Source organism: Protopterus annectens, chromosome 2.part0 (genome assembly GCF_019279795.1).
Source record: "Protopterus annectens isolate FY-2018-M chromosome 2.part0, PAN1.0, whole genome shotgun sequence".
Taxonomy (NCBI): domain Eukaryota; kingdom Metazoa; phylum Chordata; order Ceratodontiformes; family Protopteridae; genus Protopterus; species Protopterus annectens.
In genome coordinates, this window is record NC_056728.1 from 635,377,397 (window position 1) to 635,405,048 (window position 27,652).

A 27,652-nucleotide genomic window follows, 5' to 3' on the forward strand; every position below is an offset into this window, starting at 1 on the left:
CCTCTTCCTCGGAGTCTTCTTGGATGCTCCCCACGAAGAAGTCCCTAGGAAAAGATTGTGTAAGAGGAGACACTTGGATTCTCCACAAGAATCCTTGACATCCGATACTGACTTAGATGAGTCAGAAGGGTCCCCTAAGTCACCTTCAGAAGATGTCTCTTTTTCGGACATATTGGAGATCTTGAAACAGAGAGGTGACTGGCACTCCCTTCCCCTTCTGAGGATGAGTCAGTTTTGCTGAAGGCATTCGGTGCTCGCCCTTCTTCCTCCTGGGTCACTCCGCCCTTGACAATTAATGGAACTTATTGCTCGAAGGGCGGGAGGCTCCTGACACAGTGGAACCAGTCCCAAGGAATCCCAATAAGTATATCACTGCACCTCAGGACAAGACCTACTTAACAAAAGGAGTTCCAGTGGGCTATGGTGGTGGCAGCGCCACGAAAAGGAGATGTCGGAATCTTCCTCATCTGTCCATCCCCTAATAAAGATTCTAGGACTATGGACAGGTACAGAAAGCGCATTTTTAGTTCAGCGGCTTTTTCCATGCGATCCCTGAACTATTTGACCCATTTTACACGACTACAGAGGGATCTAGTCAAAGAGTTGGGAGATACCCTCCAGGGTACTACAGATGCTGCTGTCTCAGAGAAAGTGACAGTGCAACTTAATACCCTTACATCCATTGTGATCTCGTCCATGAGGCTGATTTCTTACGCAGCCGAAGGTTCGAGTAGGGCAGCAGCTTCAGCGATTGCTCTTCGCAGACAATCCTGGATGCGCTTATGTTCATTTGCGGAAGCCTTCAAGTCTTCCTTTACTAACGCCCCATTTGACGGTGCCACTCTCTTTGGCCCCAAAGTAAAGGAGACCCTTACCCGGTGTGAACAGGAGGGAAAGACTCTGTCTGCTGTCGGAGTCCGTTTTTCCACCCCAACCAGACCGTACCCCAAAGGGCAACGTGGTGGAAAAATGTGGTTTCAAAACCCCAAGGATCTTTCCCAGGCACACAGGGTGATGCCCTTCTAGAGGCAGAGGAGGGGCAGAGGTGGAAGACGCTGCCCTGGCGGCAGAGGGGTCCGCAGCATCAAGGTGACAGGGATACACTCCTGGTAAACCTTTCCAGCACTCCTGAGAGGAGGCCCGACTGTCCTGCTCTGGAGGCAGTCGGGGTCGCTTAGCTTTATACCCTCAGGCCTGGCAAAACATAACTACAGACAAGTGGGTAAAAAGCGTGGTTACCAGAGGTTACAACATACCCTTTCTATCCCATCCCATTCCAAAGAAAAGACTCCCAGATGTACCGCCCCATCTGCGAGAGCCAGCAGCTATAGAAATTTCAAAGCTGCTAGAAAAGAGTCATCCAACCAGTCCCAGCGGACCAGCAAGGATTCCTGACTTACTCAAGGTTCTTTTTAGTTCCAAAGAAAACAGGGGACTGGAGGCCCATTCTGGACCTAAGCGACCTCAATACCTTCGTCAAGAAAGAAAAGTTCCGAATGGTCACGCTTCAATCGATCCTTCCATTCTTACAGAAGGACGACTGGATGTGCTCAATAGATCTGAAGGATGCGTACTACCACATCAAAATGGCCAGGGCATCCAGAGATCATTTGCGCTTCCGGCTGGGGACCAGTCACTTTCAATTTCGAGCCCTGCCCTTTGGTCTGACCTCAGCCCCCAGGGTCTTCACCAAATGCATGGCAGTGGTAGCGTCTCACTTGAGACGCCAAGGATTCCAGGTGTTTCCGTATCTGGACGACTGGCTCCTTTCTGCCACCACCCAGCGTCAACTACTACAGGCCAGAGACTATACTCTTCAACTGTGTGTTCACCTAGGAATTTCCGTAAACATCGGAAAATCCTTACTTCAGCCATCACAGAGTATCTTGTTCATAGGTGCGGAATTAAACACACGTCAGTTAATTCTAAGACTTCCTCCAGAAAGGATACTTTCACTTCAGACTCACATACGTCTTCTTCTCTTGTCCAGGAAATCTCCAGCAAAACTGGTACTGAAGGTTTTGGGACTCATGTCAGCTTCTCTTATTGCAATACCCTTGGGAAGGCTGCACATGAGAGTCCTACAATGGCTACTGTTTGCACAATGGTCGTTCCAACAACTACCTCTAACACACGAGATTCTTATAACGAACACATGCAAAACACACCTAAAATGGTGGCTACAAACGTGCAACCTTTCCAAGGGGAGACCATTTGTGATACCCGCCTACAGTTACGGTGACCACGGACGCTTCCCTGATAGGGTGGGGGCATCTTTCAGGGACAGACAGTCCAAGGCGAATGGACCAATTTGGAGTACAATCTGCACATCAATGTTCTAGAGTTGAGGGCAGTGTTTCTAGCGTTGCAACACTTTGCTCCCCTTCTTCCTCTGGGAACTATTGCAGTTCAGACGGACAACATGTCGGTAGTCTGGTACATAAACAAGCAAGGGGAACCAAGTCCTATCAGCTATGCAGAGAGGCCATGAGAATCTGGCAATGGGCGGAGTCCACGGGTTGCTTTCTAATAGCAACGCACATCCCGGGTCATCCAACGTCATAGCCGACAGGCTGAGCAGAGCAATTCTGTTACCGCGAGTGGTCCCTAAAACAGTCAGTTGCGAAAAGATTTTTCGCGTGGGGCCAGCCTTCCTGCGATCTGTTTGCCTCCAATGAACGCCAAATGCAGGAGCTACTTTGCCCTATTACCCTCCAGGGAAGTCCCCAGGACGCACTGATTCACGATTGGCCCCGGGACTCCTGTCGCATTTCCTCCATTTCCCTGATATCAAAGTTTCTCCAGAAAGCCAGAAACCTACACAGGACAATAATCCTCATTGCCCCATTCTGGCCTCGTCAAATTGTAAGACACACTGCATTCGGGGACCCTGGATCCTGGACCCAGAGCCAGATCTATTGACTCACTCGTCAGGGGCTCCCCATCCCGCGCTCTTGTCCCTCCATCTAGCAGTTTGGCTGCTCCAATTCCCAACTTAGCCAGGTCTGATCTTCTTTCGCCCGCAGTTCAGAATATATTGGTGGCCTCTCATAAAGCTTCCACTACTAAAACATATTCTAGTAAATGGAAGCGATTTGTATTCTGGGCGAATACACAGCAATTGGATCCTTTTATAGCTCCTTTGAATAAAATATTAGAGTTTTTAACAGACTTGTTCCATCAGGGTGCTTCTCCTGCCACATTAAGAGTTCAATTGGCTGCCATTTCTAATTTCCATGTGGAAGAATGTGGGGCTCCTGTTATGGCCCACAGACTTTGTAAAGCCTTTTTAAAAGGAGTTTTTCATATTAGACCACCAATTAGATCTCCTACGTCACCTTGGAGTCCAAACTTGTTGTTATCTAAATTAATATTGCCCCCCTTTGAACCAGCCTCCTTTTGCCCATTGAAATTTTTGTCTTGGAAGACTCTCTTTTTGGTGGCCATTACATCCGCTAGGCGAGTATCTGAACTTCAAGCTCTCTCCATTAAGCACCCTTATTTGATCTTTCACTCTGACAGAGTTTCTCTTCGAACTAATTCATCCTTCCTCCCTAAAGTTTGTTCTATTAATAATATTAATCAGTCCATTGAATTACCCACTTTCTTCAAGAATCACTCCAACAAAATGGAGTATATGTTGCACAAATTAGATGTTCACAGACAGCTGAGGTTTTACTTGGATAGAACAAAAGATCACAGGAAAACTGATCAACTTTTTGTGGCCTTTGCTGATAACAGGAAAGGATTAGCGGTTACCAAAAGAACTCTTTCTAAGTGGTTAACGGATTGTATAATCTATGTCTATGATTCTTCAAATCAAACTCTTTTGCACAAACCCAAAGGACATTCCACAAGGTCAGTGTCTACATCCCTGGCTCATGCAGCCCGCCTACCACTAGACGCTATTTGTGCGGCTGCTACTTGGTCTAAGCCACATACATTCATTTCTCATTATAAGGTAGACAAGGTTTCTAGGGACAGGGCAACCTTTGGTTCCACTGTGCTCAAGAACGTCCTTGGAGCTAGGGACGCTACCCATGTGTAAGAACAAACGGCGAGATTGAACACTATCACATATAGAAGTTATGTCCTTACCATAACGTTCCATGTGGAGTGTTCATCTCGCCTTTGTTCTTACATTCCCACCCTCCCGCCCTTAGGAAGAACGTTCACTTTTTGGTGCCTGGCCTGGGGCATTCTGCTTCTGCTTTGCAGTTGTTGTGTACATAGTTGACATGTATATATATGTGTATGTGTCTATATATATATATATATATATATATATATATATATATATATATAGACTCTTAGTTCTGTGCATATGTGATGTAAGCATGAGTGGGCTCTCTCTAGAGACTGGTTTGCTTGCAAACTAGATCTGAGGTAAAGGCAGAGGGGGATTGTGGGTATTAGATTGTTTCGAGCTTCTTCTCGATGCAGAGCTTGCAAGCGGCCGACACGGAGCCGAGGATCGGCTCCGAACCCATGTGTAAGAACAAAGGCGAGATGAACACTCCACATGGAACGTTATGGTAAGGACATAACTTCTATTTCTCTGCACTGCCCTTTGGCTTATCTACTGCGCTCAGGGTCTTTACAAAGTGCCTGGCACCAGTAATTGCATTCTGCAGACAAAGAAGCATTCAGATTTATCCTTATCTGGACGATTCTCTCATTCAAGCAGAGGACAAGGACACTCTTCTTCATCATCTGGCGTTTGTATAAAGGCTTCTAGCATGCCTAGGGTACACCATAAATGAAAAGAAATCACAACTGGTACCCTCTCAAATAATTACATTCCTGGGTGCAAGCTTGAATACAACTGCCCAGATGGCTTACTTCACGCCAGACAAACAAAGGCAACTGACAACATACTTCAAACAAATGGCAACAAAAACCAGTTATCTGCAAGACAAATTCTGCAGGCTTTGGGGTTCATGGCATCCAGCATTCTACTAATTCCATATGCGAGACTGCATATGAGGAAACTTTAATGGTACCTATAAAGTTTATGGAGTCAACATTGTCACAGTCTGGAAACAATGATTCATCTAATTCCCTGCCTACACCAGGAGTTTCTTTGGTGGGCAGAGACATGTCACCAAAACAAGGGACTGTCATTCACTCTACCCCCTTCTGCCCAAACCCTAACTACAGATGCATCAGACTATGCTTGGGGGGCCCACCTAGCAGCGAAATGCATTCAGGGCAAATGGAGCCCAAACCAAATGCATCTGCATATCAACCAGAAAGAGATGCTAGCTGTTCAGAATGCTCTGACAGCCTTCAAGGACTTGCTTCATCCAGGACAACTACTGATAAAGACGGACAACACCACAGTTATGTGGTACATAAATGAGCAGGGGGTACACATTCCTACCCCCTTTGCAGACTAGCCATGGCCTTGTGGAACACAGCCTTGACTTACCAAATACATCTTCAAGCTTAATTCCTGCCAGGAAAGCAAAATACTCTGACAGACGACCTAAGCAGAAATCTTATGGACCCCCACGATTGGAAACTGGATCCACAAACCTTCAGCATGTTAACACAGAAATGTGGGAGCCCAGACATAGATCTATTTGACTCTCCCCAAAATTATCAGTTGGACAAATTCTGCACAAGAACTCCTCACAAAAAAAGCATGGAAAGTGGATGCCCTATCCTTCAGCAGGAAAAACCTATCAGTCTATGCCTTTCCCCCTCTGCCTCTACTCTCCAAGGTCTTACTAAAAGTCAGACAGGAGAAACCAAAAATGATCCTAATTGCTCCAGACTGGCCTCGCCAGCACTGGTACCCACTTCTAAGGAATATGTCTCACTTTCCTCCATAGTACTTGCCTCAAATACCTCATCTACTGCCTCAGCAGAACTATCAAATTCTGCACACTCAGCTCTAATCTATGAATCTTGCAGCATGGCTAATCAACTAATTATTCAAACACCACCTCTCAGTAAATCTGTGATGGATGTCATTTTGGAAGCCAGAAGGCCTAGTACTAGAAAATCTTATGCTGATAAATGGAGAAGATTCTGTGCTTGGAACCAAGCACAAGGAATAGAGACAGCAAAGCCCAATATTCCTCAGATTTTACAATATTTGACTGAGATGCTTGACAAGGGCCTATCTTTTTCTTCAATAAAAATCCATGCCTCTGCCATCTCGGCTCATTGCAACACAGAACCTCCACTCTTTTCTCATCCTCTGCTTAAACAGTATCTTAGAGGGGCGAAAAATTTAAGGCCTCCCAGGTCATCGCCAACTCCTGCATGGGACCTCAATTTTGTGCTGGAAAAACTCGCCCTGCCTCCTTTTGAACCAGCAGCTACTGCAGATATAAAATTTCTATCTTGGAAAACAACTTTTCTCTTGGCAGTCAGTTCAGCAAGAAGGGTTTCAGAACTGCAGGCTCTCATGGCAGTGGAGCCTTTTATTATATTTTACCCGGACAGGGTGTCCCTCAGGACCAATCCTTCTTTTATGCCTAAGGTGGTGTCCAGGGTGGATCTTAACCAGACCATTCACCTGCCAACATTTTACCCAAATCTGCAGAACAAGGGGGAGCGGATTCTGCATTCATTGGATGTACACAAACAACTAAGATTTTACTTAAACAGGACCAAATCTCTAAGAAAATCTGAGCAACTACTGGTAGCATTTGCTGCAGGGTCAGAGGGGAAGGCTATATCAAAACAGACTATTTCTAAGTGGATAAGCCACTGCATTCGTTTCTGATATTTGCACCATGGTAAACCTGTGCCCAATGGGATCAGATCACATTCCACCAGGGCTGCCTCTACTTCAGCAGCTTTTCTCAGAGGGGTTCCAACCAAAGACATTCTAGAAGCTGCTGCTTGGAGCTCTGTTCATAGCTTCACAAAGCATTGTCATTTACCTCTTCTCCAAATCCAAGGCAGGCTTTGCCACTGCAGTCCTGCAGGACCTTATAGCCGCTCCTAGTACTGTTTAGTTCCATCCTCCCATCCATGGCTTTGGGATTCTACCCAAATGTAATGACTGCAACAGTGAAACACAAAGAACATAGTACAGTTGTGTACACTTACCATAAATGTAGATGTTCGAGTGTATTCACTGTTGCAGTCCGGGTTACCCACCTGCCCCATCCCCCTTTTCTATACCTTTTCTTTCCTTTCCTTCACTATACTCAAAAGCCTTTGTGGTGTATTTGCTTTTAGTTGAAGGTAAAGTTTGTTTCTAAAAGTGCATCTATATATTTACTGTTTATATATATATATATATATGAATAGGGTCTACATTATATCCTCGAACGCTTAAAAAAGCGAATGCTGATTGATCGAACTTATTTTCGCGAAACTGCAAAATATCGAAGCAGCAGAAACTCAAATTTTTTCCTAAGGAAAGAATTCGGTTGTCCGTTTCTGTTGCTTCGGTATTTTGTGTTGTGGTGGAAAGTTACCGGTCGGATTCAGGTAAGTGTGTGATTGTGTGGATGTGAGTGTTAGGGTGAGTTAGGTGGGTTAGGGTTAGGGCTCGGGTTAGGTGTGTGTGCGATTGAGTGGACATGAGGGTTAGGGCGGATTTAAGTGAGTTAGGGTTAGGGACCGGGTGAGGTGAGTGTGCGATAGTGACGGACCTTAGGGTTAGGGTTTGGGTTAAGGTAAGTGGGTAGTTAGCGGTGTGTGCATAGTTTAGTGTAGGGTTAGGTATCAGATTTTAGGTGTATGTGTGTGGATTTCTGTTTGTTTGGTGTGCTTGTGTTGTGTATATGTGTTTTGGATCAGCGATTTCCCCCCCCCCCCCGGGGAAAAAATCGCTGATCTGACAGTTCGAGATTGTAAGCTTTTGCTTAAATTAGGTCGATCAATCAGCATTCGCTTTTTTAAGCATTCAGTGATATAATGTAGACCTTATATACCATTTGGGGGGCACCTGACATCTGGGGCAAGAAAAACTGAATAAAATGGCGTCAGCTGCATGTTTTATACTGGACGTCATGGAAGAGGAGACAGCAACCGACGCAGGACCCAAGACTTTTTTATTCAGGCTGAATGAGGGCAATCTGCCAGTAGATTACCCAAATGTAATGACTGCAACAGTGAATACACTATAACATCTACATTTATGGTAAGTGTACACAGCTGTACTTTCTCCTTTCTCTCGCTTTACCTGATAAAAGAGCCTTGGGCTGTGGATTCAGCTCCAAACCTCCTCTCTCATACCGACCTTGATTCACCCAAACCTCCAGAACCTCAGGTTGACAGCATGGTTCCTCCAGTTCCGTTAATTGCCAGGCAAGTTATTCTTCCTTCTCTAGTATGCAGAATTTTACTAGCCTGTCATAAGCCATCCATCCATAAACTCTGTACTAGTAAATGGAAGAGATTTACCTTTTGGTCCCTTGAAAGGAATAGTGACCACCCTTTCAGCGCTCATTGAAAAGATTTTAGAATTCTTATCCTCCCTTTTTGATGCAGGATCCTCTCCCTTCTACTGTTAAAATTCAGCTGCCAGCGATTTCGAACTTTCATAATGGTGTTGGGGAAAATTCCCTAGCTTCTCTGAAGTTATGCAAAGCGTTTTTAAAAGGAACTCTTTTGTTGAAACCCATTTTTAAGGATCCTGTTCCACCCTGGGATCTTACTTTAGTATTACAATCTGTTGTTCAGCCTCCCTTTGAACCTTCTTCCGAATCTGACCTTAAATAGTTATCTTGGAAAACCTTATTCCTTCTAGCAGTAATTTCTGCTAGGAGGATTTCAGAAATTCAAGCTTTATGTTGGAAAACACCATTAAAAAAAAAAAAAAAGTTTCCTGCCTTTCCTGGAATTAGTGTAGTCCAGATACAGATTTACTGTATCCAGGACATTTTATTAGCTTCAGAGTGGTGCTCTTCAATTTTTCCCCTTAGATCTGCTAGATGTTTTTCATGTTTCACTGTTGCAGTCATCACATTTGGGTTATCTGGTTGCAGGTAGCCCTCAGTCGGCCCGAATACCAGTGTCTTGGGATTTCTGCATCTGATGCTGTCGCCTCTTCCAGGTCGTCAGGGGTATAAAACATGCAGCCGACGCCATTACATCACCTTTTCTTGCCACGTGGGATCCCGAAGCAGAAGCAGTTTGCAAGTGCTGGTCGGCAGCTACCTGAAATTTTCGTTTTTCGAATTTCAAACCTGAAGTCTTCTAAAGCTTAGTACCCTGTTGCGGATAGTTTTTTCTTGCTCTAACCGATGTCAGAAAAAGTTAATTGTCGTGCCTGTGGAAAGCAAATTACCTCACAGAAATTTTCATTCTTACTGCCTCACCTGTTTTAGGCCCAGACCACGACGTCCCTCACTGTCGGTTTTGTGCCTTGTTCAGCACCCGAACTATTCGTCTTCGGGCTATATTTGTCCTAAATTCTTTCATTCTCTGTATTCCGAAATGGCTTTGGTAAGCCATCCGACTACCGATCTTCTGAAAAAATGCAAAGACAGACAGAGACGGACCACATAGGTCCAAAACTGCCGACTCTTTTGTTAAGCTAATCGCCAGTCCACCAGTACTTGGTTTGGTGCTTTAGCAGCCACTGTTTACCCGCTTCTAGAGATTCACAGGCCTCTACTGAGACCCATTCGGAGTCCGGTATGCCATGAGATGCTTCGACTATGGAATGTGCGGATGTCACTACCTTGGATGGGTGCGGAGCCGCTGTGCAGGCACCGGCTTCTAAGGGTGTATTCAGACCTTCCGATGTTCATATCAAACAGACTACTTCATTAATGACTAAATCTACCAAATTTGTCAGGCCCAGAGTTCGCGCTACGCCTAGGAAAACCGATGACCAAAGCACATTCTCAAGCTTCCATGCCACAAAAAGAAATGCTTAGAATTGCTGAAGACGTTATTATTTTTATTAGGGGAAGCCAGCCTTCCCCCTCTAAAAGAATTGATTTTCCTTCTGATTCTTTAGACCATGAGTCTGATGACTCTGACCCCTGTGATTACCAGGACATACCCTTATCTACCTATGAGGACTCAGATGCAGAGGATTCAATTCCCTCAGCCCGACCCCCTCCCCACCCCCCCTGAGGACCTTTCTTTCGGTGAAACCTTGCATACCCTAAGAGAGCATGTCCGCTGGGAATTCCAGGACTACCTGCAGTCCAAAAAGAGACTCAGGGAAGTTTTAGACTTGCCTCAGCATAGGCCTCTAGCTATTCCCCCTGTCCTGGATGATGTAGATAATGTCTTCATGGAGTCGAGCTTTACCCCTAATACTTCACCACCTGCTCCTAGAAAGCCTGACAGATACTGCAGAGTACCCGGCTCTCACAAATTTCTCTTTAAAAATCCCACTGCGGATCCAGAGACCATTTCCCAGGGACCTAAAGGTATTAAGGCTTCTACAGCCAAAAACCCTACCTTTCGGACAGGAATTCTAGTGCTCTAGACAAATGAGGTAAGAAGGTTTGTACCTCTGCAACTCTTGCCATCAGTGCTTTAAATTGCTAGTTTCACATGTTGAAGTACCAGTAGCATATTATTGATCTAATTAAACAAAAAATGTTGATTCCTAATTGTGCAGAAAGTAAGGACTTACAAGACTTGATGCATTCTGCAAACCAAGTTGTTAAACATACTTTGCAGTGTGTTTTTGTTGCCTTAGAAGCATCTTGCAGGGCTGCTGTCACTGGGTCTGTTCTGAGAAGGCATGCTTGGCTGAAGGAGCAAATCTTGACAGAGCATGTCAAGGCAAAATTACTTGATGCTCCATTAAACCAATAATGTTTGTTTGGCTCTAAAGCAGAAGTTCTTAAAAAGATGGAGGAAAAAGCTAAATCCATGCAAACTGTTAAAGATTTCTTACAGGTACAGCCACCTAGATTCAGTAGGCATTGGCCTTCAAAAAACTGGTCATTTCCAGTCCCTTCCAGACCTTTTCAGCCCAAACCCAGGGGCAGCAGACCACAAAGACTACAGTCTTGGGGTATGCACAGATCTAAACAATGGAGTGGTCCCTCCTCAAAAACTGGGAGTTGTAAGCCAACCCCATATGGAAAAAGTTCACAATGACTTGTCCGTAATCCTTCCCAGCCATGCCCAAGTACTTGAACCCCTAGGAGGAAGACTCGCCCTGCATGCAAAAAACTGGGTGTATATTACCCAGGACCGATGGGTCTTAAACATTGTATCCCTGGGATACAGATTCTATTTCCACTCTCTGCCAACCCCAAGCGGATTGCCAGACCTTCCTCTAAACCAGTGGACAGGGGCCCAAAAGCAAGTACTTCCTCTTCTCAGTATCAGGGCTATTCAACCTGTGTCAACAGAGCAAACGGGACAGGGTTTCTACTCCAGGCTGTTCCTGGTGCCCTGGAAAGAGAACTCTTGGTGCCCTATTCTGGGTCTGTCATGTCTAAACACCTTCCTGGTGGTACCAAAATTTAAAATGCTTACACTCCAGCAGCTCCTTCCTATGCTATCTAAAGACTCCTGGCTAGTCACCCTAAACTTAAAAGAAGCTTATCTGCACATCCCTGTAAGGGAATCTTGTAGGAAATATCTTCGTTTCAGGGCAGGCTGTATGCACTGTCAGTTCTCTGCACTTTGACTTATCTACTGCACCCAGGGTGTTCACAAAGTGCCTGGCTCCAGCCATTGCTTATTGCAGGCAGAGAAATATTCAAATTTACCATACTTGGACGATTGCCTGATTCAGGCGGACAGTCAGGAATTGCTTCTTCAGCACCTGATGTTTGTAAAGAGACTCCTAACTTCTCTGGGGTATACCATCATCGAAAAGAAATCACATCTGGTACCCAGCCAAAAGATTGTATTCCTGGGAGCAAGCTTGAACACAGCTTCCCAGATGGCATTCCTCACTCCAGAAAAGCAGGTTTATTTGACAACTTATTTCAAACTACTGGCCACCCAAACCCAGTTATCTGCAATTAAAATACTGCAAGCCTTAGGGTTCATGGCCTCATGTAGTCTGCTGATTGCAAGACTGCATATGAGGAAACTTCAATGGTACTTAAAAAGTCTCTAGTATCAACATTCTCCGGACCTGGAAACAGTGATTCCTATCATTCCTTGCCTAAGGACAAAGTTCCTTTGGTGGGCAGAGGCTTGCAACCACAACAAGGGACTGCCTTTCTCACAACCCCCGCCGTCCAAACTCTGACAACAGACGCATCAGACTATGCATGGGGGCTCACATGGCAGGCAAATGCACTGAAGGCAAATGGAGCCCAGGACAAATTGACCTGCATATCAATCAAAAAGAAATGTTAGCTGTACAGAATGCACTGACAGCCTTCAAATACCTTATCCTGCCAGGACAACAACTGATAGACAGACAACACCACAGTTATGTGGTACATAAACAGGCAGGGGGGAACTCACTCCTACCCACTCTGCAGGTTAGCAATGGCTCTGTGAAACACAGCCTTAAGCAACCAAAGTGCACCTGCAAGCTCAATTCCTGCCAGGCAAACAAAATTCACTGGCAGACTACTTAATCTAATGGACCCACGCGAGTAGAAACTGGAACCAAACTCATTCTAACTTCTAATACATAGGTGGGGGACACCAGAGGTGCCCCCGAAAACCATCAACTAAACAAATTTTGCCCCAGAATTCCCCACAATCAAGCTTGGAAAGTGGATGCCCTATCCTTCACATGGGAAAACCTCTCAATCTATGCCTTTCCCCCTCTACCCCTCCTTCCAAAAGTACTCCTCAAGATCAAACAGGACAGGCCAAGGACAATCCTTATTGCACCAGCCAGCACTTGTACCCACTCCTATGCAGTCTGACAGCAGTGCCACCCTGGCACCTACATCAGACCCCCACTCTGCTGTCCCAGCAGGAGAGACAGATTTTTGCGTCCTCAGCTGCAAACCCTGAACCTGGTTGCCTGGCTTATTCCCTGAATATACATCACCAGCATCCCTCAGCAAACAGGTGCTGGATGTTATCCTTGAGGCCAGGAGGCCCAGTACTAGGAAATCCTATTCAGAAAAGTGGAATAGAAGCTGTTCTTGGAGCCAGTCTCAAGGGAAGGACACAGCCGTGCACTCCTTGCCTCAAATCCTAGATTACCTAGCAGAGCTGCTCCACAGAGGCCTATCCTTCTCATCAATTAAGATTCATGCCTCTGCCATCTCAGCTCATTACAGTACTGTAAGCTCATTACCCCTCTTCTCTCACCCTCTGATCAAACAGTTCCTGAGAGGAGCTAACAATTTAAGACCCCCAAGGAGAGCTCCCACTCCTGTCTGGAATCTTAACTTTGTACTAAAGAAGCTTACGTTTCCCTCTTTTGAGCCTGCTGCTACAGCAGAGTTAAAATTCTTCTCTTGGAAAACAGCCTTACTGGTAGTCATCACTTCAGCAAGAAGAGTGTCTGAGTTACAGGCCCTTATGGCTGTGGGACCCTTCATGATCTTCCATGCCGACAGGGTTTCCGTCAGGACTAACTCATCTTTTACGCCCAAGGTGCTATCCAGTGTGGCTTTAAACCATTCCATCCATTTGCGAACCTTTTTTCCTAATCTTTAGTATAAAGGGGAAAGGATCCTGCACTCCTTGGACGGCACAGACAGCTTTGGTTCTACCTTGACAAGACTAAACCTTTCAGAAAATCTGACCAGCTGCTAGTCAGCTTTGCTACAGGAGCTGAGGGCAAGGCCATTTTGAAACAAACTATTTCTAAATGGGTAGCACACTGCATCCATTTCTGCTACAAACACCATGGAAAACCTACCCTGCAGGGGATCAGGCCTCATTCCACTAGGGCTACCTCAACCTCTACAGCTTTTCTCAGGGGAAGTCCCCACCAGGGACATCCTGGAAGCTGCAACCTGAGTTCTGAATACACCTTCAGCAAGAATTACCACTTGCCTTTCTTTTCTAAATCCAGAGCTGGATTTGCCACAGCAGTCTTACAAGGCCTGCTAGCCAGCCCTACTACTTCTTGACTGGCTCCACCTTTCCTCAGATTTGGGAATCAACCCAAGTGTGTTGACTGCAGCAGTGAAACATGAAGAACATAGTACAGTTGTGTACACTTACCATAAATGTAGATGTTCATGTGTATTCACTGTTGCAGTCCTGGTTTACCTCTTTCCAACCCCCTGGCTTTCTCTTTCTACCTCTCCTCTCTGGCCATTACTAATGGCATTAATATGTACTTTTTACTGGTGGTGGTCCCCACTATATACTAGCTTCCTATTTGGGGCAAGAAGAACAGATGTAGTGGTGTCTGCTGCATGTTTTATACCCCTGACGACCTGACGTCATGGATGAGGCGACAGTATCCGATGCAGAAATCCCGACTCTGGTATTTGGCCCGAGTTAGGGCTACCTGCAGGCAGATAACCCAAGTGTGATGACTGAAACAGTGATTACACACTAACATCTACATTTATGGTAAGTGTACACAACTGTACTTTCTCTGCCCTGCTGCACTTTTGCTAGTTTATTAGTCTAGCACTTTGCCAATCTTCTTGTAGCAGTTATTGTAGCACACAACAGTGCTACCAGCACTAAATGTTCTTCAAGGAAACAGCTCCAGTACTTATTATTAATGCCCACCCCTCCAGGTATGTCTAAAGGTCAGTTTCCTGTGCTTTCTCCTGTTAGCCTGGCGAACTTGGGCATTCTGAGGCAATGTAGCAACTGACTCATGTACACTGACATCCCTCTCCTCTTTCCTCCCAACACTCAGAATTGCGAGAGGTGCATTTGTATATCCAAATTGGAAGCCATGCACTCTGCAGCCAAGACACTTGCACCACACCACATGGAACACATAGCCCCCCAGAACACACAGCCCTCTAGAACACACACCGGCACTGCCTTCACATAAAAACACAAACCACACACCCATCTTCGCAGAGGCTCTCGGTAAAAAGTCTACACAAACAACAGAGACCTCCAAGGCAGAAACGCACTCAACCACCATAACACAACACTTATCTTGAAGACACACAACTCTCCTAAACAGTGTGCCACTCATAGTCCTTAAGACAAAACAGCTTGCCCAACACACTTGTCATAGGTCACTCGATAGTGAGGCACACTGATGTCCCGTTCACTAGGTTGAATAAGGAGAAAGTAACAGCTGCCTCTCAGGTGCCCAGATCCGCCACATAACTCACACACTCAGGTCATCAACAACAGGTACAAATATGACTCTGTCACTGTACGTGTGGATGTGAATGACCTGAGAGAGACCTTCCTGGACTACATGAAGAGAGACATGGAGAAGCTTTCGGATTATGTAGCCCAGATGGGTATGACCCTAGCCCTGAGCAGCCTCCTACCATCACCCAGAATGATACCACAGTACAAGCAGAAAATGATGGATTTCAACAGTTTGCTAAGTTTCTGGTGTCATTCTAAGGGGATCTAGTATCTGTCAGCCTGGGATGACATGATTGACAGACCTAGATGCTTTGCCAGAGATGGCCTGCATCTGTCACCCCTAGGCTTCTGGATACTGGCCAAGGCTCTTGCCATCCCTATAGTGCCTTTTTTAGGTGGTGTTCCAAAGACCAGATTACCACTGCAACAGTTCCAAACAAATGCAATCTGAGGGTGATACTGCTCAATGCTAGAAGTCTAAATCTCAAAATCCACTCTGTTGACGCACTCCTTAAAATGGATAACATCGACATTTGTGCTGTAGCAGAGACCTGGTTCAAGGCAGCAGATAGCACCCTTGCACTACCAGGCTATAGCTCATTTCATACCTTTTCGGACCCAGAACTTGGACCGAAGCTCCAAAGGAGGTGGTGTTTCCATATTCATAAAGGATGCGCACACCTCCAGACTGGTTGCCCAACATGACGCATCAGAGATACTTCAAGTGTAGCTAACATTGGGTAAGACATCGATTCAGGTCGTAGCATGCTATAGGTTCCCAACCATGACCCAAGACTCAAAACTTCACGTTCCTAAGTATCCTGGAGAATATTAGGGTCCAAGCTAACACTCTCTCATATTGGGTGACTTCAACTACCCCTCCATTAACTGGGAAAACTACTCATGTACCAATACACCTGCCCAACGTTTTCTGGAATTCATTAATTCTAATGTCTTGGACCAGCTCATTCTTACCCCCACTAAGAGGTAGCAACATCCTTGACCTGGTCATTACTAACATGGGTGACCGTTGCTCTGTACCAGTAGTCAACTCCTACCTGGTTAGATCCGACCACAAAATGATCACCTTGGAACCCCCCCCAGCAAAGCTAACCACCATGAAAAACTTCTCCAAAGCTAACTTTGGGCTCCTAAAAACAGCTGGCTAACTTCACGGCACCCATTCATTTGGAGAACAGCTGCATGACTGCCGAATCCTACACTAATGCCCTGTACAAAGACAATTGCTTGGATCTCGCCATACCCAATAGAACTAAGACTCTCTCTTCCAAAAAAAAGGAAGCCAATCTGGTGGTCCCCTGCCATAAACAAACTCTACTACAGGAGGAGGAAACTGATGAGAAATAAGGTGAAGTCCCAATATTGTTAAAACTCCTTTATCAGCCTCAACAAAAAATTGAGATCCCTCATCAAATCCTCTAAAGCTAGCTATGAAAACATATTGCAGCAGATACTAAAGACAACCACAAGGCCTTCTCAAGTTATGTAAGGAATCGCCACGGCATATCCCAGATTTGCTTGGAGCTGTTGCACAATGGCACCTCCTTTACCGAGCCAACAGATATTGCCAATATAATGGCGGACAGATTCAGTGCCAACTTTACCCCTCACTCCTCCACCAAAGGACCAATCATAATACCAGTAGATTGCCAGGCACTCAGTATTACTACTGCACAGGTTAAAACAGCACTGTCCAAGGCCAAGAATACAGCTTCTATTGGACCTGACAATATCTCTGGCTGTGTTCTACATGAACTACAGTGTGAAGTGGCACCTCACCTGTGTGCCCTGTTCAATCACAGCCTCATCTCGGATTTTGTCCCTACCGAATGATGCACTGCTACAGTCATCCCTCTCCACAAAGGGGCGACTACAGACCCTGGGAACTATCACCGTATTAGCCTGACAAGTCTGATATGCAAAGCTATGGAACACATCATCATGGACCTAATAAATAAAGATGTAGCGAACCTCCAAACTGTGGATCCCACACAGTTTGGTTTTGTGAAGGGTAGATCATGCCTTCTCAACCTGGTTGATGACTCTGAGTCGGTCACCAGAGCTGTGGATGAAGACAAGGTGGTTCATACAGCCTACCTTGATCTGGCTAAGGCCTTTGATACCATTCCCCACTCAGGAATGCTAGAAAAACTTACTAAGGTAGGCATCAACCCCTATATCACTAGGCGGGTTGCAAACTGGCTCACAGATAGAACCCACAGTGTGAAAGTAGCTGACTCCAAGTCAGACGGTTGACAAGTCACAATTGAATCCCACAGGGTTCGGTCCTGGGTCCTCTCCTGTTTGGTATCTACTTCTCTGAAGTCCAGGCCAACACGAAGGGGCTCTCGTTGACAATGTTTGCAGACGATGGCAAGTTGGGAGCCATAATTAACTCCCCAAGTGATGTTGACATACTACAGTAAGGCCTCACTGAGACCAGTGACTGGTGTCAGAACCATGGCCTTAAGCTGAATGCCAGAAAATGTCATCATCCCCTTTGGGAAATACCTGGTTCCCATGAATTACCACATCGGTGGTTGTCCAGTGAACTCAGAAGCCATCATAAGAGATCTGGGAACACAGGTTGACCGCAATCTCTCTTTTGACCACCACATTGCCACTGTGGTCAGAAAGTCCTTCTGTGTGGCACATCTCATTACTAAGGGTTTTCCATCGAGGAAGAAAGAAGTAATTTTCTCCCTTTACCTTCCCTCATTAGGGCAATCATCGAGTACAGTGCCCCATTTGGCATGTACCTCACTAGACACCTACCACAACTGGGGAGGCTACAAAAATACCTCACAAAGAGTATCTTAGGCCTTAAACACTTGTCCTATATGGACAGACTCAAAAAACTCCAACTATTCTTTGTCTCATATCACCTACTTAGAAGCGATCTCTGCTTGACTTAGTCATTTCTGACCTAGCTCTGTTAGAAATGCTACATCTAAAGAAATCCCAGTCCCTCTGCACTACACGCTCCAGAGACCCTCGACCTCATTACCACAATCAACAGAACAAGCTGGGGGGACAGGTTCATAACCCAGAGACTGCCCATGCTATGTAATAGACTTCCCATGCATGTCAAGCGGAGCGCCTTAATGGCCCTCTTCAAGAGGAATCTTGATGAGTGGATGGGAAATAGAAAATTCACCCCGGGGATCATTCCAGTGGCTCTACTTGACAGAGGCACGGGGAACTAAGGATGGGCGGCACGATGACAGGGTAATCCTATGGGCTAGGCTTTTAAAGGCTGCAGGGCCATTAGCCTAGTACACACCTATACTTGATTTTTCATAAAGACAGAGTTGCCTTAAAGTTGAAGCTCTCATTTCTTCCTAAGGTAATCTGCCAGTATTCTTTCTCAGTTTTTCTAATAAAGGAAGACTACTCCCTCCATTTACTGGGTTTCACAGACAGTTACATTTTTACCTGCACAGAACAAAAGATATTCGAAAATCAGTCCAATTTTGTGTCCTTCTCAAGTACCAAAATTGCAAACCAGTCAGCAAAGTAACCTTGGCCAGATGGTTAAAAAACTGTATATTCTTTATTTATGACAGAGAAAATTGATTTGCCTAGACCTGTAAATGCTTACTCTACAAGATCTATGGCTATATCAGCAGTTTTTCAGTCTTCAGCTTCTATGGATGATATTTGTGCAACGGCAACTTTGGCTTCCCCTCATACCCTTATTACTCATTACAGATTGGACCTGCTCTCCAGGGAAAAGAGCATTCTTTGGTTCACTGGTGCTCAGGAATTTCCTTCCTTGAGTCTGCCCAAGACTTAAGGTAGCTGGGGGACTCAGTCCCATTGGTCAAGGATAAAATGAACCTCGACATCTTCAGATAGAAGTGATGTACTCACCATAATGTTGCATCTGAGTTGTCCATCTTCATTTATCCTCTACTTCCCTCCGTCCTTCCCCCGGCCTTTCTAATGTCCTTTGGTGGAGCGGATAGGACACATACCTCCATGTTTGACTAGTTTTATATAGCAGACATGGTTTTCATCAGGCCACCTGTTTTTATGTTTTTAGCTGTAACCTGCAAACTCAATCTGAGGCAACTAGGAGTGATGTATTGTGGGTAGTTTTGACATTCGGGTGTTTTTGGCCTGCGCAAGCTGTGGAAATGGCCGAGACTGTTCCATTTTTCATAACCAAACCCACTGGTCAAGGATAAATGAAGATGGGTAACTCGGATGAAAGTTATGGCGAGCATATAACTTTTTTATCTTTCAATGTTGGAACCTTGGTGTTGCATTTATTGCACCATCAGTTCAGCTATTTGCTACCTTGAATACATTTGTTTTCATTCTGTATGCCATTTATTGTAACCCCGCTTAGGTTTAAGCATTTTTTAATGAACTTGACCTTGAACCACAGACCCATCTGAGAGAATTCTTGATGTCAGATGCAACAAATACTGCTAACATTTGATCTATGAGGATCCTTTTCGATGGGTTAAGAATCTCCTACCTTCACATCCCCATACCCCCCACTGATCGGTATCTCTTGCATTAGCCTCTACTGTTGGTGGTTCCTGCAAGTCAGGCAGATGCATACTTGCATACCACTGAATATAAATGGCGAATCCTCATCAACTGCTGGAAGGTGCTTGCTACTGGTATGTGGAACTGGCAGGCTCAATGAGCATGCTTTGTTGTATAGTTGGTGCATTACATCACTGTGTCAGTACAGATGTGGAAACATTCCTATTTGTGAGATTTACCAGTGAGTTGTTATTGTTAGGGAAGATGAACCTTCCGGGAAGGGTCCTTTTCTAGATATCTGATATATTCAGAATGTGCCATATGTCTTTGACTGAGAGACTCTTCCAGCAGTGCAGTTGTCTGTCCAGCATAATTTTAGATTTGAGTTTTGATGGCTGTACTTCATAGCCTGCCCACTTCTTCCTGTTTGAAAGCAGTATTGATGAGTAGTTTATAAAAGTGTGGGAGTTGTGGTGTTGCATTGTTTAAGTTTTATTTATTTATCTTTATTTACTGAGAAGTCTGACTGGGAATACCCATTTTCTGTGGAGGCAGTTATACTAAGTTCCAGTTAAACAGAGTAGTTACATTTTATTTACATTTATACACAGTCATTAGTTCCATTTATACATTCTAAAATTTTACAGAGGTGGAAGCTACTAAAGAGACAAAGCCGATGTGCAACTTAGTGGATTCTACAGGCAGCAGTTATGTATAAAAATGTCATTTCAGTGAAATGTTTTGAGGATTCTGTTTAAGGAGAGTATTTGTAGAGTTGTGGTGAACACAGCGTCTTAACTCTGTGATGAGCATGTGCAGGACCAAAACTGGTTAAGAGGATGTTTAAGCAGTGGTTAAACTATTGGGTTTGTCAGAGTTTTATTTATGTGGAGTTACTGTTGGATTAAATGTTGTAAGTCTTCCATTAAAAGAACTGAAGAGTGTGGTATAATCCTGGCCATAGACATTGTAGTTTGAAAGTGGTTTTACCTATACTTTGGATAACCCATGGTGCATTAAAAGACGCAAGATAAAATCTTATGTTGGCAGGTATAAATCTTGTACTTACTGCAGGAGACTTCACTTAAAGATTCATATTTTTTAAAATAATGAGTACCTCTGTAAGTTTATTATAATTTCATCTGTATTTTGTTTGTTCATTTGAATGTTAGAAAAGTGGTGTTTTGTCCTTACATAAAGACCATATACTATTTACTTAAATGTTCTTTTTCTTCCAAGTGCCGCACAGTTGCTGAGTTACCCAGGCAAGAGTAAGATTCCATTGAACTATCATATAGTTGAGGTAAGTAACCCCACCTGTATGTAGTTGTGTTATAAATTCTTACTCAAACTCTTATGCTTCGTTTTTGTTATTTTGAAATATGGTGATAAATTTACAAAATATTCTTTCAACTAAAAATTTCCAATTCTTGTTTGAATTTTTCACTGCTAATTGCTTTACTAAAGGAAAATTATTTTTGTGGAATCTTGGTCAGTAGAACATGTTTAGAAACTCCACTGTTAAGTGGTGTGGTACTCTTTATTTGATTGTTTACTAGTTTCCATGCGCTGGTAACTTGCATTACCAATAGCCTTTGACTGTTTTCTAGTGTGATAATTTTTTAGCTTTATTCTTCAGCACATAATTTTTCCTTGTTTTGAAAATTTAGTAAATATTTTGTTTTAGGTCCATTTTCTGTACTTTTGCTACTGTCTGTACCAGTTCATGTTAGATCTGATGCCAGTTTTCATTCTGTCCTCTACTGATGGTTCGGATCTGATCCCTCGGATCTGACTCTGCCATTGCTAAAGCTTGTGGTTGCCAAAAACTCTGAAGCTTCTCCCTTACTCACAGTGGACCAATTCCAATTACCCCAGATCTTGTTTGCCACTTCAAGCAAAATATGTGGTTTTCATCTTTCTTTGAGTGTTCTTCATATAAGTGTTATATTTTTGTATTCCTTACTTACAAACTTTTTCTGTTACTGTCCCTTATCCCCCTTTTAAAAATTTCATTTTTCTTGCAATTTCTAAAACTTTTTTTCTATCATACATTTTTTGTATGTCTTAGATACTGTTGTTAGTATCTTTTTCCCCCTCTACAACACTGCCATGGCTTATTTACCATTTTTGGTATTTTCATCCCTTTTCTCTTATTTCTCAATCTTAAATAGTAATTCACTGTTTTATTGTAGTGTTAAAGGTTATTTTGATTGGTGATGGCAGGTAAAGCAGCAGGATTTAAAAAAATGTTTGAAGTGTGGGCACAGACTGCCACTTTTCTGATGACCACACACTGTCTCTATTGTTTAGGTCTTCTCTATTTACCAGAGGACTGCTCTGTATGCCATGGCTTTAATCCTCGTGCGTTAGTAGGAAGCAAGAATAAGTTGATACTGAAAGGTCTTCTTCCTTCATTTGGAAAGGCTTTATCAGAGGGTTCTTCTAAAATGACAAAAACCTCTTTTCCAAAGCCAACTTCCTCATCTTCAGACTCCTCAAGAAAGCTGTCTCATAAGGACCCAGTCTCAACCCCGGATCCAAAAAAAATAAAAATTTAAGGTCCTGCTAAGGAAAGAGTACTGGATCCGATGAAGACGAAGCTCTCTGATCTAACTTCTTCAGATCCAGTGCAGTCGGAACCAGACTTTGAGACTGCCAAGTTACTTCCCAGAACAAGGTACTCTGTCCCTGACAAGGGTACCTTTTCCATTCTTTGAAAGACCCAGGTCTCCATCCATGTAATCCACTCATTCTTCCAGAAGCCCTACAGAAGATGATGTGAAGAGACTAGTCAAGAAGCTTCTCTTGGTGCCAAGCCAGATTGGTGTTCTTTGGCTCTTACCCCTCTGGATCAGGAGATCTGTATATCTACTACTCCCCCTTTACAGATTCTGACTCCTGTTGCTTCAGAGTTTGTGGATCTGAGTCGTCTGGATTGGTTTCAGATCCAAGGATAACTTTATCCTGTGATCCGAGATTTTCTCTGAGGGTTTTGGTCCCCTCGGATCCAGAGAGCTCTGTAGTCTGCCTGTCGGACTTGAAGTGTTGCATTCAATTCCAAAGCTTTCGGAGCCGTCAATGCACCTTGGTGCCTCAGCACTGGACAGCTCGGCTCTGGCTTCCACCTCTGAGGTTTTGCCCTCTGAGCAGGGGAGATCTACGATACAGAATTTTGTCTTCTCTGGTCTGATATCCGCTTTGTCTCTGAGCTGCTCTGCCTTTGAGGCTGAGAAATGAGTAATGTGAGAGTGTTCGATCTCGCCGTTTGTTCTTACACCTGGGTTCGGAGCCGATCCTCGGCTCCATGTCGGCCGCTTGCAAGCTCTGCATCGAGAAGAAGCTCGAGACCAACCTAACTCCCACAATCCCCCTCTGCCTTTACCCCAGGTCTAGTTTGCCGCTGCAGCGTTCGCATCAGTTTGATGAGCTTGAGCAACCTTAAGCTAAGATTTATATTTTTTCTTATATTTCTTAAGAAATTTTCTTCAAAATATTATACTAGTGACTGTGTGTGTGTGTTTATAGTGTTTCGAGGAATCCTCGGTTCCATATAAAGTTATTTTAACTTTATTAGAGTTTTCCCTCGGGGCCTACCCCACTAAAGTTACTGGATTAGACATCCCTTTTACTGGATTGACTATTGGATTGACCTTTTTACCGGATTTGACTAAACTTACTGGATTAGACATACTACTGGATTTGACTTTTATTAAATTTAACCTTGTTACTTTAATAAGATGTCTGAGAAAGCTAAGTCTGGCTTTAAACGTTGCCAATGTGGACAAAAGATGTCAGTGACTGATAACCATAGTTCCTGCGTCTACTGTCTTGGCCCTCTCCATCTGCAAGAAGACTGTTCAATTTGTCATTCTTTCAGTGGAAGGGTCATGACAGATAGGCGCAGGAAACTATGGATAGGGTCTTTAAAACCTACCTTTCAAGAGGCTCTGGATGCATCAGACCAGGCATCCAAATCCTCGAAGGAATCGAAGACGTCGGAGCCCAGGTCATCGGCTCCGAGCTCTTCAGTTAAAGTTCGATCACCGGTTCCACAGACTTCGGGGCCGAGTGTTGAACTTTTGTCAGTATCCGAGCCTCGAGTCTTGGAACCGGTGACGGAGCACCCTCCACCGACACTGTTGAGGTCGGCTCCGTCTTCGATTCCTTCAACGCGCTCTTCCAGACCCCTCTCCGACACCGATGTAGACCGCGTGGTGCAGAAACTAATGGAGAATACGGCCTTATCCAAACTCATCTCTGTCTCCTCCCAGTTGGTGTCGAGACTCGAAGGCCTACCCTTATCTCCATCTGTTCCTCCTCCGAAACCTATCCAGTCTTCGGAGCCGGAAGAGGCTGATCTGCTGATTGTGGAGCCCTCGGTGCCAGAACCGTCCTTCTCTCGGTCGGCGCCGTTCACCTCGACTCCGTCGGATCCGGTACCGGAGTCTCGGAGCCGAAGATCCATCCTTGGTTCCGGGACCGAGAGTCGGACCGATGTTTCGGTTCCGACTCTCCCTCTCGGGGCCTCGGCTCGGATCGACTCGGCTCCGTCCTCGGGGTCGATGCCTTCGGTGCCTGTCTCGGGGATTCTTCCCATTTCCTCGGAACCGGGAGATACCTCGACTCGGGACCCAGGGGCCTTCGACCTCATGAGGAAGGTGTTGTCTACCCAGACAACCACATCAGCAGAAACAGCTTCTCCTCCCCATAAAGGACCGTTATCCTCCTCTGCACCCACGGCTGCATCTAAGCGTCGAGCACCTGTGTCTCAGCCACCCCTGGAGGGTGCCCCCTCTTCCTCGGAGGCTTCTTCGGATGCTCCCACCGAAGAAGTTCCGAGGAAAAGATTGTGTAAGAGGAGACACTTAGATTCTCCACAAGAATCATTGACATCGGACACTGACTTAGATGATTCAGAAGGGTCCCCAAAGTCACCCTCAGAGGATGTCTCTTTTTCTGACATCCTGGAGATCCTAAAGCAGAGAGGTGATTGGCAAGCCCTCCCCCCTTCTGAGGATGAGTCAGTTTTGCTGAAGGCATTCGGTGCTCGCCCTTCCTCCTCCTGGGTCACTCCGCCCTTCGATGAGTTGATGGAGCTGATTGCTCGAAGGGCGTGGGAGACGCCTGACACGGTGGAGCCAGTCCCTAGAAAGCCTAACAAATATATTACTGCCCCTCAGGATAAGGCTTATCTGACAAAGGGAGTGCCAGTGGATGCTATGGTGGTGGCGGCGGCCACGAAAATGGAGATGTCTGAATCTTCCTTATCTGTCCATCCGCCTAACAGAGATTCTAGGACTATGGACAGGTATGGGAAGCGCATTTTTAGTTCAGCGGCTTTTTCTATGCGATCCCTGAACTACTTGACCCACTTCACACGGCTACAGAGGGATCTAATCAAAGAGTTGGGAGATACCCTCCAGGGTACTACATATGCTGCTATTTCAGAAAAAGTTACAGCACATCTCAATACCCTTACATCCATTGTAAACTCGTCCATGAGGCTGATCTCATACGCAGCCGAAGGATCGAGTAGGGCAGCAGCTTCAGCGATTGCTCTTCGCAGACAATCCTGGATGCGCTTATGTTCTTTTGCGGAAGCCTTCAAGTCTTCCTTTACTAACGCCCCATTTGATGGTGCCACTCTCTTTGGCCCCAAAGTAAAGGAGACCCTTACCCGGTGTGAGCAGGAGAGAAAGACTCTGTCTGCTGTCTGAGTCCGTTTTTCCACCCCATCCAGACCGTACCCCAAAGGGCAACGTGGTGGAAAAATGTGGTTTTGAAAACCCCAAGGATCTTTCCCAGGCACACAGGGTGATGCCCCCTCTAGAGGCAGAGGAGGGGGCAGAGGTGGAAGACGCTGCCCTGGCGGCAGAGGGGGTCCGCAAAACCAAGGTGACAGGGATACACCCCCTGGAAAACCTTTCCAGCACTCCTGAGAGGAGGCCCGACTGTCCTGCTCTGGAGGCAGTCGGGGGTTGCTTAGCTTTATACCCTCAGGCCTGGCAAAATTTTACATCAGACAACTGGGTAAAAAGCGTTGTTACCAGAGGCTACAGAATACCCTTCCTATTGCCCCCAATTCCGAAGAGAAGACTCCCAGATGTACCGCCCCATCTGCGAGACCCTGCAGCTATAGAAATTTCAAAGCTGCTAGAAAAAAGTCATCCAACCAGTCCCAGCAGACCAAAGAGGATTCGGAACTTACTCAAGGTTCTTTTTAGTTCCAAAGAAAACAGGGGACTGGAGGCCGATTCTGGACCTAAGCAACCTCAATACCTTCGTCAAGAAAGAAAAGTTCCGAATGGTCACGCTTCAATCGATCCTTCCATTTTTACAGAAGGACGACTGGATGTGCTCAATAGATCTGAAGGACGCATACTACCACATCAAAATGGCCAAGGCGTCCAGGGATCACTTGCGCTTCCGGCTGGGAGCCAGCCACTTTCAGTTTCGAGCCCTGCCCTTTGGTCTGACCTCAGCCCCCAGGGTTTTCACCAAATGCATGGCAGTGGTGGCGTCTCACCTGAGACGCCTGGGATTCCAGGTGTTTCCGTATCTGGACGACTGGCTCCTTTCTGCCACCACCCAGCGTCAACTAGTTCAGGCCAGGGATTACATACTACGGCTTTGTGTTCATCTCGGAATTTCCGTAAATTTCGAAAAATCATCACTACAGCCATCACAGCATATCTCATTCATAGGAGCAGAATTGGATACGCATCATTTAATTCTAAGACTTCCTCCAGAAAGGATAGCCTCACTACAAAGCCACATTTCTCTCCTTCTGTCATCCAGAAAGTCCCCAGCAAAACTGGTTCTGAAGGTTTTTGGGTCTCCTGGCAGCTTCTCTCATTGCGATAACATTGGGAAGACTGCACATGAGAGTTCTACAATGGCTACTTGTTTGCACAATGGTCGTTCCAACAGCTACCTCTGACACATGAAATTCTGATCACAAACACATGCAAATCACACCTAGACTGGTGGCTTCAGACTTGCAACCTTTCCGGCGGAAGACCATTTGTGCTACCCACGCCGACAGCTACGGTGAACACGGACGCTTCCCTGATAGGGTGGGGGGGCATCTTTCAGGGACAGACAGTCCAAGGCGAATGGACCAATTTAGAGTACAATCTGCACATCAATGTCCTATAGTTGAGGGCAGTGTTTCTAGCGTTGCAACACTTTGCTCCCCTTCTTCCTCTAGGGACTATTGCAGTTCAGACGGACAACATGTCCGTAGTCTGGTACATAAACAAACAGGGGGGAACCAAGTCTTATCAGCTATGCAGAGAGGCCATGAGAATCTGGCAATGGGCGGAGTCCACGGGTCGCTTTCTGATTGCAACGCACATCCCGGGTCATCCAACGTCATAGCCGACAGGCTGAGCAGAGCAATCCTGTTGCCTCACGAGTGGTCCCTAAAACAGTCAGTTGCGAAGAAGATTTTTCGCAAGTGGGGCCAGCCGTCCTGCGATCTTTTTGCGTCTCCAATGAACGCCAAATGCAGGAGCTACTTTGCCCTATTACCCCCTCCAGGGGAAGTCCCCAGGGACGCGCTGGTTCACGATTGGCCCCCGGGTCTCCTGTACGCTTTTCCTCCCTTTCCCCTGATTGCGAAGTTTCTGCAGAAAGCCAACAACCTGCAAAGGATGATTATCCTCATTGCCCCATTCTGGCCTCGTCAAATTTGTTTTCCCTTTCTTCGGGCACACCGCATTCGGGGACCCTGGATCCTGGACCCGGAGCCAGATCTACTGACCCACTCGTCAGGGGCTCCCCACCCCTCGCTCTTCTCACTCCATCTAGCAGCTTGGCTGCTCCGCTTCCCTACTTAGCCAGGTCTGATCTTCTTTCACCTGCAGTTCAGAATATAATAGTGGCTTCTCATAAAGCTTCCACTACAAAGACCTACACTAGTAAATGGAAGCGCTTTGTTTTTTGGGCAAATACTCAGCATTTGGATCCTGTTATGGCTCCCTTAAACAAGATCTTGGAGTTTTTAACA

The 27,652-nt window shown here is 45.5% G+C and overlaps 1 protein-coding gene across 1 annotated transcript in view; it reads left to right on the top strand.

The window, feature by feature from the left end:
- NCBP1 (nuclear cap binding protein subunit 1) overlaps nt 1–27,652 on the top strand; it is a 2,903,332-nt gene that overhangs the window by 1,334,370 nt on the left and 1,541,310 nt on the right. Inside the window, exon 12 of the mRNA XM_044060340.1 lies at nt 20,878–20,941. Coding sequence (XP_043916275.1) covers nt 20,878–20,941 — 64 coding nt within the window. The remainder of the gene's footprint in view (nt 1–20,877; nt 20,942–27,652) is intronic.